This window comes from Epargyreus clarus, unplaced genomic scaffold, assembly GCF_041222505.1.
Source record: "Epargyreus clarus isolate Ecla_fem2 unplaced genomic scaffold, WU_Ecla_fem_2.2 ptg000006l, whole genome shotgun sequence".
Lineage (NCBI taxonomy): Eukaryota > Metazoa > Arthropoda > Insecta > Lepidoptera > Hesperiidae > Epargyreus > Epargyreus clarus.
In genome coordinates this window covers 11,393,532-11,409,650 of record NW_027332214.1, presented here as the reverse complement: position 1 = coordinate 11,409,650, position 16,119 = coordinate 11,393,532, and the positions used below count along the sequence as shown (strand labels likewise).

At 38.0% G+C, this 16,119-nt stretch overlaps 1 protein-coding gene and 1 long non-coding RNA gene across 2 annotated transcripts; both read left to right on the top strand.

Moving 5' to 3' along the window:
• Window positions 1-5,673: 5,673 nt before the first annotated feature.
• On the top strand, window positions 5,674-6,763 carry LOC140742521 (uncharacterized). The gene is made up of 3 exons (XR_012102292.1): window positions 5,674-5,802; window positions 5,955-6,048; window positions 6,312-6,763. It is a non-coding gene; the product is annotated as an uncharacterized LOC140742521 (long non-coding RNA).
• A 640-nt stretch (window positions 6,764-7,403) lies between these two features.
• On the top strand, window positions 7,404-16,008 carry CPSF2 (cleavage and polyadenylation specificity factor subunit 2). Its single transcript, XM_073074079.1, has 14 exons — window positions 7,404-7,703; window positions 8,136-8,401; window positions 9,047-9,188; window positions 9,539-9,642; window positions 10,036-10,223; window positions 10,593-10,816; window positions 11,221-11,370; window positions 11,898-12,096; window positions 12,466-12,556; window positions 12,867-13,053; window positions 13,860-13,950; window positions 14,266-14,380; window positions 14,892-15,073; window positions 15,515-16,008. Exons 1-14 carry the CDS (start codon window positions 7,555-7,557, stop codon window positions 15,605-15,607), a joined length of 2,181 nt encoding a protein of 726 aa, XP_072930180.1. The 5' UTR covers window positions 7,404-7,554; the 3' UTR covers window positions 15,608-16,008.
• The last annotated feature ends 111 nt before the right edge of the window (window positions 16,009-16,119 follow it).

Genomic DNA, 16,119 nt, shown 5'->3' with positions numbered 1-16,119 from the left:
CTACCCCTGAGGACTAACCTGGAACGCCTCGGAAAAGTATGTCTCCCTTACCACACCCTTTAAACCAAAACACAGCAGCGCTTAACACTGCTGTTATAAGGCAGATACAGGTGTAACGGTAGTGCCGCAGGAGTTGAAACACAAAGGGTTCTACCACCTTATAAAATTAACTTCTGAAAAGTTAAATTATACATCTTATAAAACTCGAACTATTACGTATAAGTGTAACACCCTCTAAAGCCGTCACCATATTTTAATAGTCTGACAAACGCCGGCGCTGACGGCGAGCGCCTTAATTCAAAAACTTTCATCTACTTACGAATCGATTTTAAAACTTTACGGCAACGATTTTTAAAGCTGAATAGACAGTTTTGTTTAAGAAGAAAAGTGGACTTTTATATGAATTTTCTTTGAAAAATTCCGTCTATATTTGCATGACCTATTTAAAATTGTCATTTATGTTATCTACTGGTTATCGAATACCTTGTGTTACAATTATTTTTTTGAATATGATAATGGAATGTAATAAACAGTTCAATGTAATGAAATAAAAGACCAAAATATAAAATCGTTTTAAGTTTCATAAATTGTTTGTTTTGCACGGAGTAGTTAATATTATGAAGTGATTTTCAAGCAAACGACTAAACAGGAAATAATATTTTAACCCAAAACATATACCGGGTGTAAAAAACAAATGTAAAAAAATAAAAAGTTAACTGGGGAGTTGCTGTTATTGAATATAACACTTCCTATTTTGACAGTCAGTTTAAATGCAGTAAATAACAATGTATTGCGTCGGAAGAAAAGACCAATCAAAAAAGCCTTTATATTTGTAATCCGGGATCCGGCGGCATGATTTCTATCTTCGTCTGCTCTAACAAAGATATTTTATATTACAATCGTTATATACTAATTTTATAAGGTAAACAGATTAGTGTCCTAGATAGAATCTATCGATTTACAGATGGAAATATGGTCGCAAGTAACAATTTTTTATTATCTCTTTTATACCTCATAGATTAGTAAAGATACGGATGATACGGAAAGATGCGGCGAAGTATCTTTGAAGCCACAAACGGCTTATTAGTAAAGTCGTTTTTTGACTTGACAAATAAAAACATTTTTAGAGAAAATTTATGAATAAATAACTAATACTGGGTAATTTACGTAATAAATAAATAATTATTTCAAATATTTTAGGGACATTTTAGCATTTTAGCGGAGACGTGGCAAAACTTTTTTACGCAACTATTTCAATTCTCAAAACTGGATACATTTTCTTGTTAGGAGTGAGTAATCTTTACTAATCTATGTTTATACCTCTAATTTATCAAAGAAATAACAATACCTATTTATTTGATGAATAAAATAGAAAATACAATATACATGCCTACTTTAAGTTTTACTTTGAGAAGACTCTGCATAATTATATTAATATGTATTATGTAACCATTTTTTATGTGAGAAAAATATTTTAATTTAAAACCAGATTGATATATAAATTACACGGTTGGATCTCGTACTACTACAAAATATGAATAAAATATAAAAGCACGAACATTCCATTTATGAAGCGGAAACACCGGCCTCAATAATAAACAATGAAACTGTTCAGTAGAAAATATCCCGAAACCAATAAAACTTGAAAAATAGTGGCCCATCTACAACATTTGCCTGCGTGTAACGGAATATTTCACAATTGGAACGCAACGAAAATGTTTCCCGCGCATAAATCAACTTGTCAGTGTTGCCGTTATAAATTCGCGGGCCGCCGCCACGGAACGCACCTGACGCTTCTGGCAACATTACCTTGATTGCGAACGCGCCATGCATTTGCGCGCGAACCGAACGTGCAGTCTATCCTTCCAAAATAAATAGACCTCCCCTCCTCCCTGTCTGCTTACTGATTAAAACTCGCAGCGGAGTTTCGCTTACGACTCGTGGTGTCCATTTACAATGGTCGGGTACACCATCCTTCACCGAACTTTCTTGCTTTACGTTCTTTATGCATGGCTCTTTGTTTCAGTTTCACAGTAATGAGTCGGAAGTTTCTTGTAATTAGACGCGCTCCGCCGCCATTTTACTAACACACAAGTTATTATCTCAAGTCTAAAGTCTTCAAAGAAGTAGTAGAACTAATTTAAGACAACTGAGTGCTCCATTTAAGTGTTCAGAGCGTGATGGCCTTGCTTTATGAATTTCGCTTTCCATGCTATACCTAACCACATTTAAATCAATATATTTTTTGAAGCTACGCGCGTTTAAAAAGTATTTAAAAAAGATGTGCGTGTAGGACCCACGTACGAGGGCACACCCACGTGACAGCCACGTGACAAGTGACATCCCGCGTAGGCCAGCGTGATAGACAAAGAATTGCTCCTCAATCTTAGAGGACCCATGCCCAGTAATGAAGCAGTGGACTGATAAGTGATTCATTTTATGTCTTTCAATAAACCTCATCAAAACTTTCGCGGCCCACTGTATCTCATTCCGTCTTTCGTCTGCTGACCTGTTTTACGAAACAGAAAAGCCTATCTGATTTATCTCCGTTCATATAATAAAGAAGACTCGTAATTCCATCTGCGAAAATATTTACGACGTTCTCGGAATTTATTCGGTGTCTCGTGATTGTGAGAATGTTCTGGACTGTTCTATTAAAACTTTGCACATAACTACAATGGTAATGGACTTGTCACTTGCGATAATTGGGCTGTGGGTTTGATTTCCGGCAGACAGCTATCTAAACCACATCTACATTATAACAAATCTCAATAAGATGTACAATCCTTTGAGGTTCAACTCTGGGTGCGCCACACCACACTTATTTTTGCATCCCTTTAGTGTAGAACCCTTTGTAGTTCGACTAGAGGTACCACTGCCTATTTCTGCCTAATAACAGCAGCGCTGCTCTTAATAGGCAGAAATAGGTGTACCAGGTAATCCAGAACGGTTTGAAGGCTGTCGTAAAGAAAACATACTTATACCAGGCTAATCTCCAAAACAGCTGCACCGATTTCAACGAGACTTCCACTATTAAGTTAGGATTAAAACTACTTCGCAACAACCTGATACCAATATATATGATGGTACTCGTATATATTTTATGGCAATTAAAATCTAGCGTAGGTTAATTTGATTTTAAATAAAAATAGGACTCCGCTGAAAAGTAAACCCATGAAATGTCACGATTTACAAATGCGAGTGAAACCGCGGGGCATAGCTCACAAATAGGTACGTATAAGCATATCATGTACTAAGGTCGATAAATCACAAAGTTCGAAGGCAAACATACTTGCCTGTACACAAAACACGTGTACCTACCAAGTTAAAGTTGGTGATCAACGTTTTTGCATGTGGATAGACACGTCGGTAAGTTATGGGCAACACGCAACACTAAACTTCCGATCGAGTTGCTCCAAGTTAGAACGTCGAGCTAAGAATACTTAGAGCTGCAAATATTTTACATAAAGTTTAGTATTCAAAAACGTGAATAAATACGTGAAGTCGTGTTGTACCAAGGTCCGAAGTACGAACTCAACGCATTTTCAGACTTATTGAAAATGTTTGTACACTTTCTATTAATACCTAAGTACTGGTGGAGAAAATAAATAAATGCGTACCTGTACCTGAATGTTTTGTGAAGATAGTAGAGCCCTCCATGGTTCATCTCCGGTGACACCACTGCCACAACTTTCTATCTTATAACAGAAGTGAAACATAACAACCAAAACGTTCTGCTTATAAGGCACGACGCAACTTGTCTTTAAGGATACAACTGGAAGCAATGCAACTGGTAGTAGGTAGAACCACAGTTTTCCATTTGACCACTTGTTACGATGTTAAACCTACTTGTTTCATTATAGATTCCAATCTAAAAGAACATTACCTCTCTGTCCTTAATGTGTGAACGAGAAACATATAAAAAAAACGTACTTTTAGGCACATTTTCTATTGAGGCATAACACATAATTCAACTTATTTATCAAACACACGCCTACACCTATGATTACATTTGTTAGGGCTGTTTAGAATCCAGGCACGTACAGAGACTTCCGGAACTTTCATAATTTGCTTAATACTATCAACACACTTTCCAAGGACGAAAATTTCTCGGGTTATTATTTTCAAGGTAATAAATTTAGTGTATAAATTCTTTGAAATTAATTTCATTTTGACCACAGTGTAAAATGGACAAGTAGTAAGTTTTTTTATGTAAGTATAGTATATCGAATACCAATCCAAAAAATACTAACAACGTTTCATTACATTTCAGACCTTTTCTGAAATAGCCTATTATTGGATTGTAAAAATATGTATTTTTGTAATATACAAGTGAAAAATGACATGCAATCAACTCGATGGTATGTGGCCCCTGCCGCCCATCCGTAATCAAATTCAGATTAGTCCCACGTGAGGTGATCCAAAATTCATTGGTAGTGCTACCTGAAAACTAAGTTAGATCGCGTCGCATATTACTACACTCTTCAAATCAAAATACTGCTGAATTTAACAATCTTTTTATTAGACGGAAAAGGTGCGGCGGTGCTTTTCCAGAAACCGAACTTCTAAGAGTTCTAACTTATTTAGTACCGCAGACGTTTCTCTGCAAATATGTAAAATATATCTATCGGTGTTTACTACATTTGTAGCTCTCAGTCGGACTGACACGTCGCGAGACGCCCTACGTTGTCAATATCGGTTAATTTGCTTCGCGAACTACGCTATTGGCTGCCAACTACGGTATTCAAGTGAGTTATCTTGTATGACAAGTATGACTTTAAATTTGTATCTCGCTCACACTATATGGAGAATAAGCAAGCCAACAGAAACGCCATTTTGAGATATATATATATATATATAATGTATATATATATATATATATATATATATATATATATATATATTTATTGTTTAACGTAACGATTAGGCAGACGTACTACCTGATGGAAAGTAGTTAACAGGCGGCGTTAACTATTGGACTGGACTCCACTGGACGTTTGCAACACCAGAGGAGTCGTCAATGCATTGCCGTTTTGTATGAGAGCCTATTTTTGCCCCTTTTTTGAAGAGCCCCATGTCATAGCGCTCTGAGAATACCTCAGGAGGAAGTTCATTCCAGATCTTACACGTTCGTAGCAAGAACGTCCGTGCAAACCGAACCGTGGAGGACCGCCACGAGTCCAGTTGGTGTGGATGGAACTTCATCCTTCGGCGAGTGGTGCCATGGAGGAATGGTGACATAGGCACCAGGTCAAATAGTTCCTCGGAACATTCACCACTGTAAATCAGGTAGAACACACAGAGGGAACCTATGTCCCTCCGCAAACTTAAAGGTTCTAACCGAGTCGGAGATCGTGGGGTCGTTGACGATTCGGACCGCGCGTTTCTGCACGGAGTCAAGTGGGTTAAGTTGGTATTGTGGCGCCCCTGCCATATGTTTTATTGAAGCACTCTGTATCTTTTTTGTTTTTTTGTTTACAGGAAAATTATAATACACTGATTTGGCACAGACCAATCAGAATTTGGTGGCAGAACGCAATTATTACAATCTCAAATTAAATATTAATAATATTTAATCAGATTCGGAGTGATAATGCCATAATGCCCACATTTTTCTCAGTTGTGAACTCAGAGTAAGTAATATGTAATATTGTTCTTCTATGGTTGTGAAAAATAAATTAAATTTGAAGTTTATGACATCTTTCTCGATGAAGTTAAGAAGTATAAAGTAGTTAAGAGAATTAAATTAGAATTTGATTATACCCTAGCTCTAGGAATATTTGACGGGTCGGTTATAATATGGTTAGTCACTTTACTAAATAAATTAAATTCCGAGATGTAGTTATACTATGTGCTGTAAGATTTGTATATGGAAATTGATATTGTAATCCACAACTAGGTACATTTTTTAGTTCACACCAAGATCTTGTTTTGAACAAAGATAACCATTTCAGACAACAAGGATAGAATGGTGGGCATATATGCTAATGGTATTAAGCATGTTTGTCCTATGTCTCTTCTTAAACTTCGTAGTGAAAAAAATAAATGGTAATTCAATCTATTATTTCTACTTCTCTATATCTTCTTTTATTAAGAATATAAATTAAAACTCACCATAGGAATAATAGGCATTCTAGGCTTTATTAGTAGGTACTTTGTTTAGTTTTAGAATCTTTGAAAACATTAAAAATAGATTTAATTTACATAATAAATAGATTCATTTCAATAACTTTCTATTTCTAGTCATATAAAGTAGATAAATGTCCCTAAATTTCCATGACATCCTAATATAACTCTTATATATTTTGCAGAGGCTCGTATAAACGAAAGGTTTCTCAGACTACAAGAAAAATCCTCTAAAAATTGTAGCACGCAGGTTCAAGAGCCTGTACCAATTGAATCATCCCCAACAGAGATCAATAAACAACCTCCCGACTGTATTCCCGACGGAATATCCTTCGTTTATAATAAAGAAGATAATCTTAACAATGCGCACGGCAAATCAGGAGCTAATCTACCCAACGAATCTAATTCGGCATCACAATCAAAAATAGATGCGGCTAATTCCAAACTCAATTTTCTTGGGGCTATTTATACTGACTTGCTGCCTCCTAAAGAAGTTAACGATAAGACCGAACCGATTCAAATTTGTGATAACGGTAGTAACAAGATTTTTAAGGAAATTACGGACATGAAATTGGCCTATAAGTATGAGAGTAAACCTACGAATTAAATAAGGTTCGATTTAAATAAAAATAAATTGCTATGAGAATCTTTTATTTAAATAAAGTGCTTTAGAAAAAAGGTATAAGTATATAATTAATCCAGGCGGAATAGAATTGTGTTCTTCTATTTCGTGGTAATTTGTTTAATTAAAGATAAATATGGCGGGACCCCTTGCTCACACAATATTGTTATACAATAATGCAAAAAAAATTAAAATATCTGCAATTTTCGTCTTTTGGTGAACTTGTAGCATTATCAATAAATAATATGAATGATATAAAGTTCTCGACTCGCGTCCGTTTGCTTATGAATATTTTCAACATGCTAATCTCTAAATCAATGAACAGATTTCGATGCAATTTTTCATATTAGCTTTACTACATTTAAATCGTATGTGCCCAGAAATAGTTAAAAAAGTAATTTGTTTCCGATTACATCAGTGTTGATAAGAATTATCCTTACGACTAATAAATTAAACTTTGAATAAAGCTCGGGAATAACGTGGCAAAACATTAGAATCCAAGTGTAAAAAATCTACTTTAAAATGATTATTGACATGCTCATAAATGGCAATATGATAGTGACGTTGACATTGACATGACAGTGACGCTACGCACAATAAAGTTGTTCTTCGTTCGTTTCGTTTGTAGACATGAAGTTATAGGTAAATATTTGTAGATTTATTTGTATTTGCCGGGAATAAATTTTAAATATTGTTTTTTCATAGAATACGTTTGTTATATTTTCTTTAAAACAAAAGCAATAAGAAATGAGCATATACTGTATTTAAACGCAATATATTACTGTTATTTTTTGAAATAATACAGAATGACTTCGATTATAAAGTTGCACTGTCTCTCGGGTGCCGGAGATGAGACTCCGCCGTGCTATGTGCTACAAGTGGACGAGTTCAGGTTCCTTCTGGATTGTGGCTGGGATGAGAAATTCGATATGGAGTTTATAAATCAGCTTAAGAGGTTAGTTTGAGGTTATATTTTGGTACAGTTCCAACACATCACTATCTTATTTTTGTATTGTAATTCGAGGGTTTTTATTTTATACATTGTCCTGGATTAGTCCTACTAGCAAGAAAATAATATTGAAAATGTCTTCTTCGGCCATAAAACACAGCTGTGTGTTCTCTAAGAAAACTTTCAAAGTGTATAACATCTACCAGTTTGCAACTGACCAACATGTCGGATTTAGTCTAAAGCATTTCCATTATAGGAAGATACCAGTGGCTTACAATAAAGGGTTAATATTGACAGACAGTTGTGCCTATCTTTAATCTTAAAAGAGCTGCATAATCACAAGATAGTTCAATTTCATCAGTTAAAAAAATAACAAGTTTTTGATTAACAATGGCAATAGGAAAACAATTGTAAAATATGACATTCTTTACTTTCCAGGCACATAAACAGCATAGATGCAGTACTCCTGTCTCATTCAGATCCACTGCACCTTGGAGCTCTGCCCTACGCAGTGGGCCAGCTTGGCCTCAGCTGTCCCATATATGCCACGCTACCTATCTACAAGATGGGTCAGATGTTCATGTACGACCTCTACCAGTCTCATAGAAATGTGTCAGATTTTGAACTGTTCACTTTGGATGATGTGGACTCTGCTTTTGACAAGATTACGCAGTTGAAGTATAACCAGAGCGTTGATATGAAAGGTAAAAAGAGTTAAATATCTTCAGCTACGTATTTGTATACATATAATTTATTTCTACCTAATAACAGCAGTGTTAAGCGCTGCTGTGTTCCGGTTTGAAGGGTGTGGTAAGGGAGACAGACTTTTCCGAGGCGTTCCAGCTTAGTCCTCAGGGGTAGCGGCGCATCTGTGGCCGACCTCAGGTAGGAATATCTAATCCTATCTGGGGTTGATTACAGATGTCCATGGGCGGCAGTAGCCACTTACCATCAGGTGGACTGCATGCTCGTCTGCTACTCTTATATTATAAAAAAAAAAAATAAAAAAAAAAAATTAAAATGTACCAATACTAACTTAAAATGTTTATTTCATACAACATACAACAGAGTAAATTTTGATGGCATTTTCCTGTAAATTATTGTATAATAACTCTAAATAGAGCTTATATCCAACCCATGGTAATATGAGAAAACTTAGACTATATTTCCACATATGTCATCTGCCTCATAACAACCTAGGTGAAATCTTAATTTATTCCAAAAACTGTATTACAGATTATATTAGATGTCCATTGTGCAACTAAAATTTTTAATTTGCAAATAAGCATTAACAAAAAAAATGTATTATTTGAATATCCAAATGAAACTGGTTTGTTTTCTGATTTCAGGTAAAGGTTTAGGTATCCGCATAACACCATTGCCAGCGGGCCACTCTCTTGGTGGCACTGTGTGGAGAATTGCAGCTCCTGGTGAGGAAGATATAGTGTATGCACCAGATTTCAACCACAAGAAAGAGAGACATCTCAATGGGTGGGTAAAGTAGCATGCTAGCTATTTTAAGTAGTTTTGTAATAATTACTAGTTGCTTCAGATAGGCTTCTTTGGAAACAAACTGGATTCCTTGCTAAAAAAAAATATTTCCAAGTCCAATTATGCAGTTTTAGTTATTATTAAAACTCCTTTCAGAATTTTTCCTTATTTATAGTATAGTCTAAGACTCTAGGTATTATCAAACCACAATCTTACATGTATAAAATTGATTTTATGATCATCACTATACAGATTAATTATTTAAATTTGTTGTTAGCTAAAATACCTCTATAGATTATTAAGAAACAAGCTATTTTCAAAAATGTTTATTTGAAAATCATTCTGTACAGATGTGAGATTGAGAGAATAATGAGGCCATCCCTATTACTTCTTGGAGCCATGAATGCAGACTATGTCCAGCAGAGAAGAAGGTTGAGAGATGAAAAACTTATGAGTAAGTGTTTTAAAAATAACAATTAATTGGCACATCTATTACATGAACATACTTGAGTTTTGGTTCGACAATTTAAAATATCTTTATGATTAATCATCCTGTTTTGTCTTTTATCGTCATCCTAAAAATTAATTTAATTTCACCTTAAATAAAGAAACTATCAACCCACCAAAGGGGTAATGGCGCATTTGTGGCCGACCTCATGTAGAAAACTAATGTTATCAGGGGTTGATTACAGATGTCCATGAGCAGCAGTAGCCACTTACCAACAGGTAGACATTACAGTATAAAAAGTCCAATAGCTCTGAATGGTGTATCTATTTAAGATTATCTTTGTGTACCTTTATAATATTTTGTAGGTATATAATGTTATACTTTTTACTAATATTCCAGCAACAATCCTAAGCACCCTTCGAGGGGGTGGCTCGGTCCTAGTGTGTACAGACACGGCAGGGAGGGTACTGGAGCTAGCACACATGCTGGATCAGCTGTGGAGGAACAAGGACTCTGGGCTGGTTGCCTACTCGCTGTTACTGCTCTCCAATGTTAGCTACAATGTTGTGGAGTTTGCTAAGTCTCAGGTGAGCATAAAAATAATTTATAAATGCAATCTATGGAAGTGTTGGAATCTTTGAAATTTTAGAAAAAATAATAAAAGGAGAGTAATTGGAGTCATACCTGCATTCAACCACAAAGTTTGCCACCCATTACAATTTGTGTCTTTGCATACTCTTCTAACCAGAATACAGAAGGTTGGTATCATCATTATAACATAAGTTAAAATATCACGGCAGTTGAATGTTTTCTATTAAAACATGCTTGTTGGCACTCTTCTTACACTCATACTATATACTACCTAAACTACCTACGTAACTCATACTTTACGAAAACACTATGACAATGTTACTGATGTAACAAAGCAATCAATTATCATTTAAAATATATTCCAGATCGAATGGATGAGCGACAAGTTAACCCGCGCGTTTGAAGGTGCTCGGTCTAACCCATTCGCGCTACGCCACCTGCAGCTGTGCCACTCCGTCATCGAGGTCACGCGCACGCCGGGGCCTAAAGTGGTCCTGGCCTCCTTCCCTGACCTAGAAACTGGGTTCGCGAGGGATCTCTTCCTGCTATGGGCTCCGTATCCTCAGAACTCTATTGTGCTCACTGCCAGGTATGTTTGCAACTATTATGTAAGTAATTTTACAAATGGATGTGAAGAGCCAAGATAGGAATCAGTAGCACACTGTGAGAAAGTTTTTTGTTAACTAGTGTATTATGAAATGAGACTGAGTGGTTAAATGGAGAATTCCTGGAGCATACTTCATGCTCAAATAATAAGAACTAAAGGTAAACATACAAATTGATGCATTTACAATGAACATGCATGTCACCCAAAAAGTCACACTATGATGGGTCACCCAAAAATAACAATATAAAAATATCAGTAACTTTCGGTTTTTATAAATGTAACGACTTTTCTGTCGCGCCTCAAAATAATTTAAAATATCCAACATAAGTACAAACGACCACTTTTTCATGCTCATACTTTATAAATGTTTTCTTTAATATTTACAGGACCTCCCCCGGCACTCTAGCGCGGGACCTCATCGAGAAGGGCGGCGACCGCACCATAGAACTGACGGTGAGCAAGCGAGTGCGGCTCGAGGGGGAGGAACTTGAGGAATTCCTACAGCAACAGCGGATAAAGATTAATAGCTCTGTCAAGTATGTTACGTAGCATTTTATATCATTTTAATTATAACTATACTGTAGGCAGGCTACCTCATGGAAAAATCTCTATCTATTTAGGTATGAAATATGTACCACTCGTCAGACACTCAATGAACAAATTGGATATCAAAAAGGCAGCAAACAATTTAAGATTTTCTGTGGGACACTCTGTCTCCATCAGGGCCACACCTTATATCATTAGCATTAGCATTTTAAAGAAATATAAAATTGTCGTGTGTTTAAAGAACTTGCAATGTGTATTCTGAAAATAATGAGTGGAGTTCATATGTTGTATTTTAACATCTATTTTTATAATAATTGCTTGTTAGTATTGTGTCATCGAGTTTTAAATTGCAGTGCTAAGAACTCATTCACTTGCAGGCTGAATTTTATAGATATAAGTGCTTTGTATCTTTTTATTATTATCGTTTCATCTAGTTTCAATTCACAAGTTTCCACATCAAAAACAGGGAGGAGGCAGATGATATTTAGTCTCTCATTTCAAAAACGTGATTCACCAGGGAGGAGGCAGGTGGCATATCCTCGGACTCGGAGTCCGAGGGCGAGCTGGAGATGTGGGTGGTGACGGGGCGGCACGACATCCCGGCGCGGGGCGGCGCGCGGCCCGGCGGCTGCTTCAAGGCCAACAAGCGGCACCACGCCATGTACCCCTGCCCCGAGGAGCGGACCAGGGCGGATGACTACGGGGAGCTAATACGGGTCAGTGATGCTACACGGTCATGCACGTACACGAGCATACATGTGCACAGACATACAAACGTACAAGCCACTATACGTATGCACATTTTATGCTAACTGATTTAGACACGCCCGATTAAAACCCTATAACAATGCTGACAAGCGACCCCACGCCATGTACCCCTGCCCCGAGGAGCGGACTAGAGCGGATGACTACGGGGAGCTTATACGGGTCAGTGATGCTACACGGACATGCATTTACACGAGTTCATCTACACAGGTGCAAACATATTAACAAATCCGCTACTACATGCACGTACAAACGCACACACCACACATACGTACATTTTACCTTGCAATCATTCATTGGCCCTGTATTATTATTTACAGCCAGAAGATTACAGGTTAGCTGAAATTGTAGATGCCGAAGGCGAAATTAGAGATGTACCCCCCCTGCCGCCGGTCAAGGAAGACCCTGATGGTGAGTAATCTGACTGTAACCTATAAAATTCCTGTATGTTCATATTATATTATAAACCTATTGCAGTTCCACTTCTGGGTACGGATCTGAACTTAAAGTGAATTAAAGCTTTAGTCATCTGTGCTGGCTAAGTGTAAGTTGATGGTAGACTTCACACATTTTTGAGAACTTTTTTTTAGAAGTGCGTACAGAGGTGCGTATTTAAGATAAATACGTAGTACTTGCCAAGTTTCTGACCACTAGGTTATGACGGCTATCATAAACCTCTTTAATAAGAGTCCCTATAATTTAAAATTCGCGTTATTTCCAGAGGAGATGGCGGAGATCCCGAGCAAGTGCGTGTCGTCGGTGCGTCAAGTGGCGGTGAAGGCGAACGTGCAGTACATCGAGCTGGAGGGCCGCTGCGACGGCGAGTCGCTGCTGCGCGTCGTCGCGCACGCCAAGCCGCGCGCCGTCGTCGGGCTGCGGGCCGCCGCGCGCGCGCTGCTCACGCTCAGGTGACGGGGCGGGGGGTGAGCGTGCAGTACAGCGAGCTGGTCGCGCACGCCAAGCCGCGCGCCGTCGTCGGGCTGCGGGCCGCCGCGCGCGCGCTGCTCACGCTCAGGTGACGGGGCGGGGGGTGAGCGTGCAGTACAGCGAGCTGGTCGCGCACGCCAAGCCGCGCGCCGTCGTCGGGCTGCGGGCCGCCGCGCGCGCGCTGCTCACGCTCAGGTGACGGGTCTGCTGAGTAAAGTCCACACCAAACTGATAGTCCGCTCTGAATATAGAAATGAGTCTTGTCGCAACAGCTTGTCGAAGACAGCGCGGGCGTTGTGTTCAACCCCATTGTGACTACACCTGCGCGCAACAACTTCCAAGCGGACTTAAAGTTTGGCGCGGACTATACCTGGTAGTCAGGAGCAAGGGCGTGGCGTTGTAGGTCGTATTGCTTCTAGTCTTCTATTGGTCGTTTTGCGGTCTAGTAAAGGCGGACGAGAAGAATTGAGAAAGTGCACGTGTGCTGCTGTGGTATAGAAACACTAGGGTTGTTGTACTTGTTGTTGTAAGTTGTTTGACTTTGCTTCGTGTTGGGCTCTACCAATTATATGAGCGACAGTACCTGCCGACTATTGCCGACGAACGCCGACAGTTCTTTAGGAGATGGAGACATTCGTTGGAAGTCGCCCGCTATCCCTATCAACCGTCGCAAGGCGATCGTCAACAACTACGACACTCGCCGACAACTATCGTCGCCTGTCTTTACAACTGTTTTACAAATTATATTACATAAACAATATTTATAAAAAATAATTTTATATTTCAGTAAACACTGCGAAACTGAAGGTATAGAGAAGATTTTTACGCCAAACAGAGGTGATACCGTCGATGCTACTACAGAGTCACACATTTATCAGGTAAATATTGTTTTCTGTAATATAATTTAATAAGATAAATAATAATATATAATATAAATTTGGGATCATCACAGTCATGAGACATGAAGTATATATAGTAACTTTAAGAAAATTGTAAAAAATTACTGAATCAACTTCCTCTCACAAACTAATCGAAATTTTAGCATCTAGGTTGCATGTTTACCGAAATGCAACGTAGCACAGTTCTGTTATTTTTAGGTTAAAATATAATTCATGTTGAACCACGTTGAATTGAACTTTTAAATTAATACTTTTTTAGTAGTATAATATATAAATATTTTGTGTGTTTTCCAGGTGAAACTGACGGACAGCCTGATGAGTGGCGTGGCGTGGCGGTCGGCCGGCGACACCGAGCTGGCCTGGCTCTCCGCGCGTGTGGCCGCGCCCAGGGCAAGAGACGCTGGACACGGTACGCATAAATCTTTTGGTTTCTTTTTTTATATAATATACTAGTGGCAGACGAACATGAAGTCCAGCCATAAGTGGCTAGTGCCGCCCATGGACATCCGTATTCAATTATAGATAGAATCAATTACCTGCCTGAGGTCCGGCCACTGACGCATCGTAAACATGTGGGCTAAGTTGAAACGTGAAAAGTGAAGAAAGACACTTACCACACTCTTCAAACCAAAACAGCGCTTAACAGTGTTGTTATTAGACAGAAATATGTGTGGGTGGTGCCACCGAAGTTGAACCTCAAAGGTTTTTTACCACCATTAAAATTATATATCATTGAGGTAGTGTAAAGTATATCGTGTTGGCGTACGTCATCTCAATGTTCTGTCTGGGCAGAGATAGAACCTGAACCCTTTGTGCGTCAAACCGGTAGTGACTATTCCGTCACATTACTTTAAAAAAATATAAATCCGAATACACAACCTCATTTTCGAAGTTTGTTAAAAAGTAAATACTATTTACAGACGAGACCGCACTAGACACCGTGATGTCGCTCGAGGCGGCGCGGGGCACGGCACACGCGGCGACGTTCGTGAACGCCCTGCGGCTGTCGGAGCTTCGCGCCGCCATCGCGCGGCACGGGCTCGCGGCGGAGTTCGTGGCCGGAGCTCTAGAATGCTGCAATGGTACCATCGCGATACGACGGGTGGGTTGACATCTATAGTCTGATTCATAATTAGGTGTCCAAATTGTAAACAAAGAAATGTCACTGTCAAAATTCACAAGACAAAAACTTTACCAAACTTAACAAAAAACGAAAACTATAACAACTATACACAATTGAACAAACGCGCTATGATAACGAGAAAATATTCGAGTTTGATCACAATCACAGAAATGAATAATATCAGCTATGAAACTTAAAAATGCCGTCGCACAAGAAATGTTTTGGATTAGGAGTTGAAATCAGAAATTCATCAAAAATTGATGTAAATTCAACATTTGTAGTTGTATCAGGAGACAATGCTTTTAGGAATCAGTAAGGTGAAAAGATTGACAGTTAACAATTTCTTCATACAAGCACTTGTTTTTTTTAGAAACAAATTTCAAATGTTAAATATGTATTCAAATTTTCTATTTATTTCAGTTGGAGAACGGCCGCGTGGCGCTAGAGGGCGTGCTATCGGAAGAGTATTACAAAGTGCGAGAACTCTTGTACGACCAATTTGCTATTGTCTGATCTCTGTAAGACTGTTAAGAATACCGTGACGATAAAGATTGTTTTATACACGCTATTAATTATCGAACCTCGCCACCGCCACCACGTATTTGAAAACACCTAAAGAAATGAAATGGCTGCAAGAAAAATGGTACGGCAGCAACGGCAAGCAAGTTGAATGGAATGTTTGTTCGAAATAATAATAAGCAGCCAAAAGAAATGTTTTGAATAAAGAATAAACAAATTACAACTGAATCTTTAACATTTTGTTTCATCAAATCACTATATTTTTACGTAGTTCTGTTTCTTTTACATATTAATGTTATCTCGATTGTTTTAGTTAAAAGTATTGTCACGTATTTAAGGTTAATGTTAAGATTCAATAATGTAAATAGATGGATAAATAAATATGTTTAAATAAAGGTTTTTTTTTTCATTATCAATATGAGTAACTTCGTGTTAACTAGAAGTTTACAGTTTCATAATATTAACATAGAACATTATGACATGTATGAAATGAAATGCTGAAAGGC

Excerpts from the sequence above, each read along its gene's own strand:
- CPSF2 (XM_073074079.1), top strand. The coding sequence starts at position 7,555 with ATGACTTCGATTATAAAGTTGCACTGTCTCTCGGGTGCCGGAGATGAG. Across the intron at positions 10,224-10,592 it reads TGGAGTTTGCTAAGTCTCAG|ATCGAATGGATGAGCGACAA; the intron begins GTGAGCATAAAA and ends AATATATTCCAG. Across the intron at positions 14,381-14,891 it reads GGCAAGAGACGCTGGACACG|ACGAGACCGCACTAGACACC; the intron begins GTACGCATAAAT and ends TACTATTTACAG.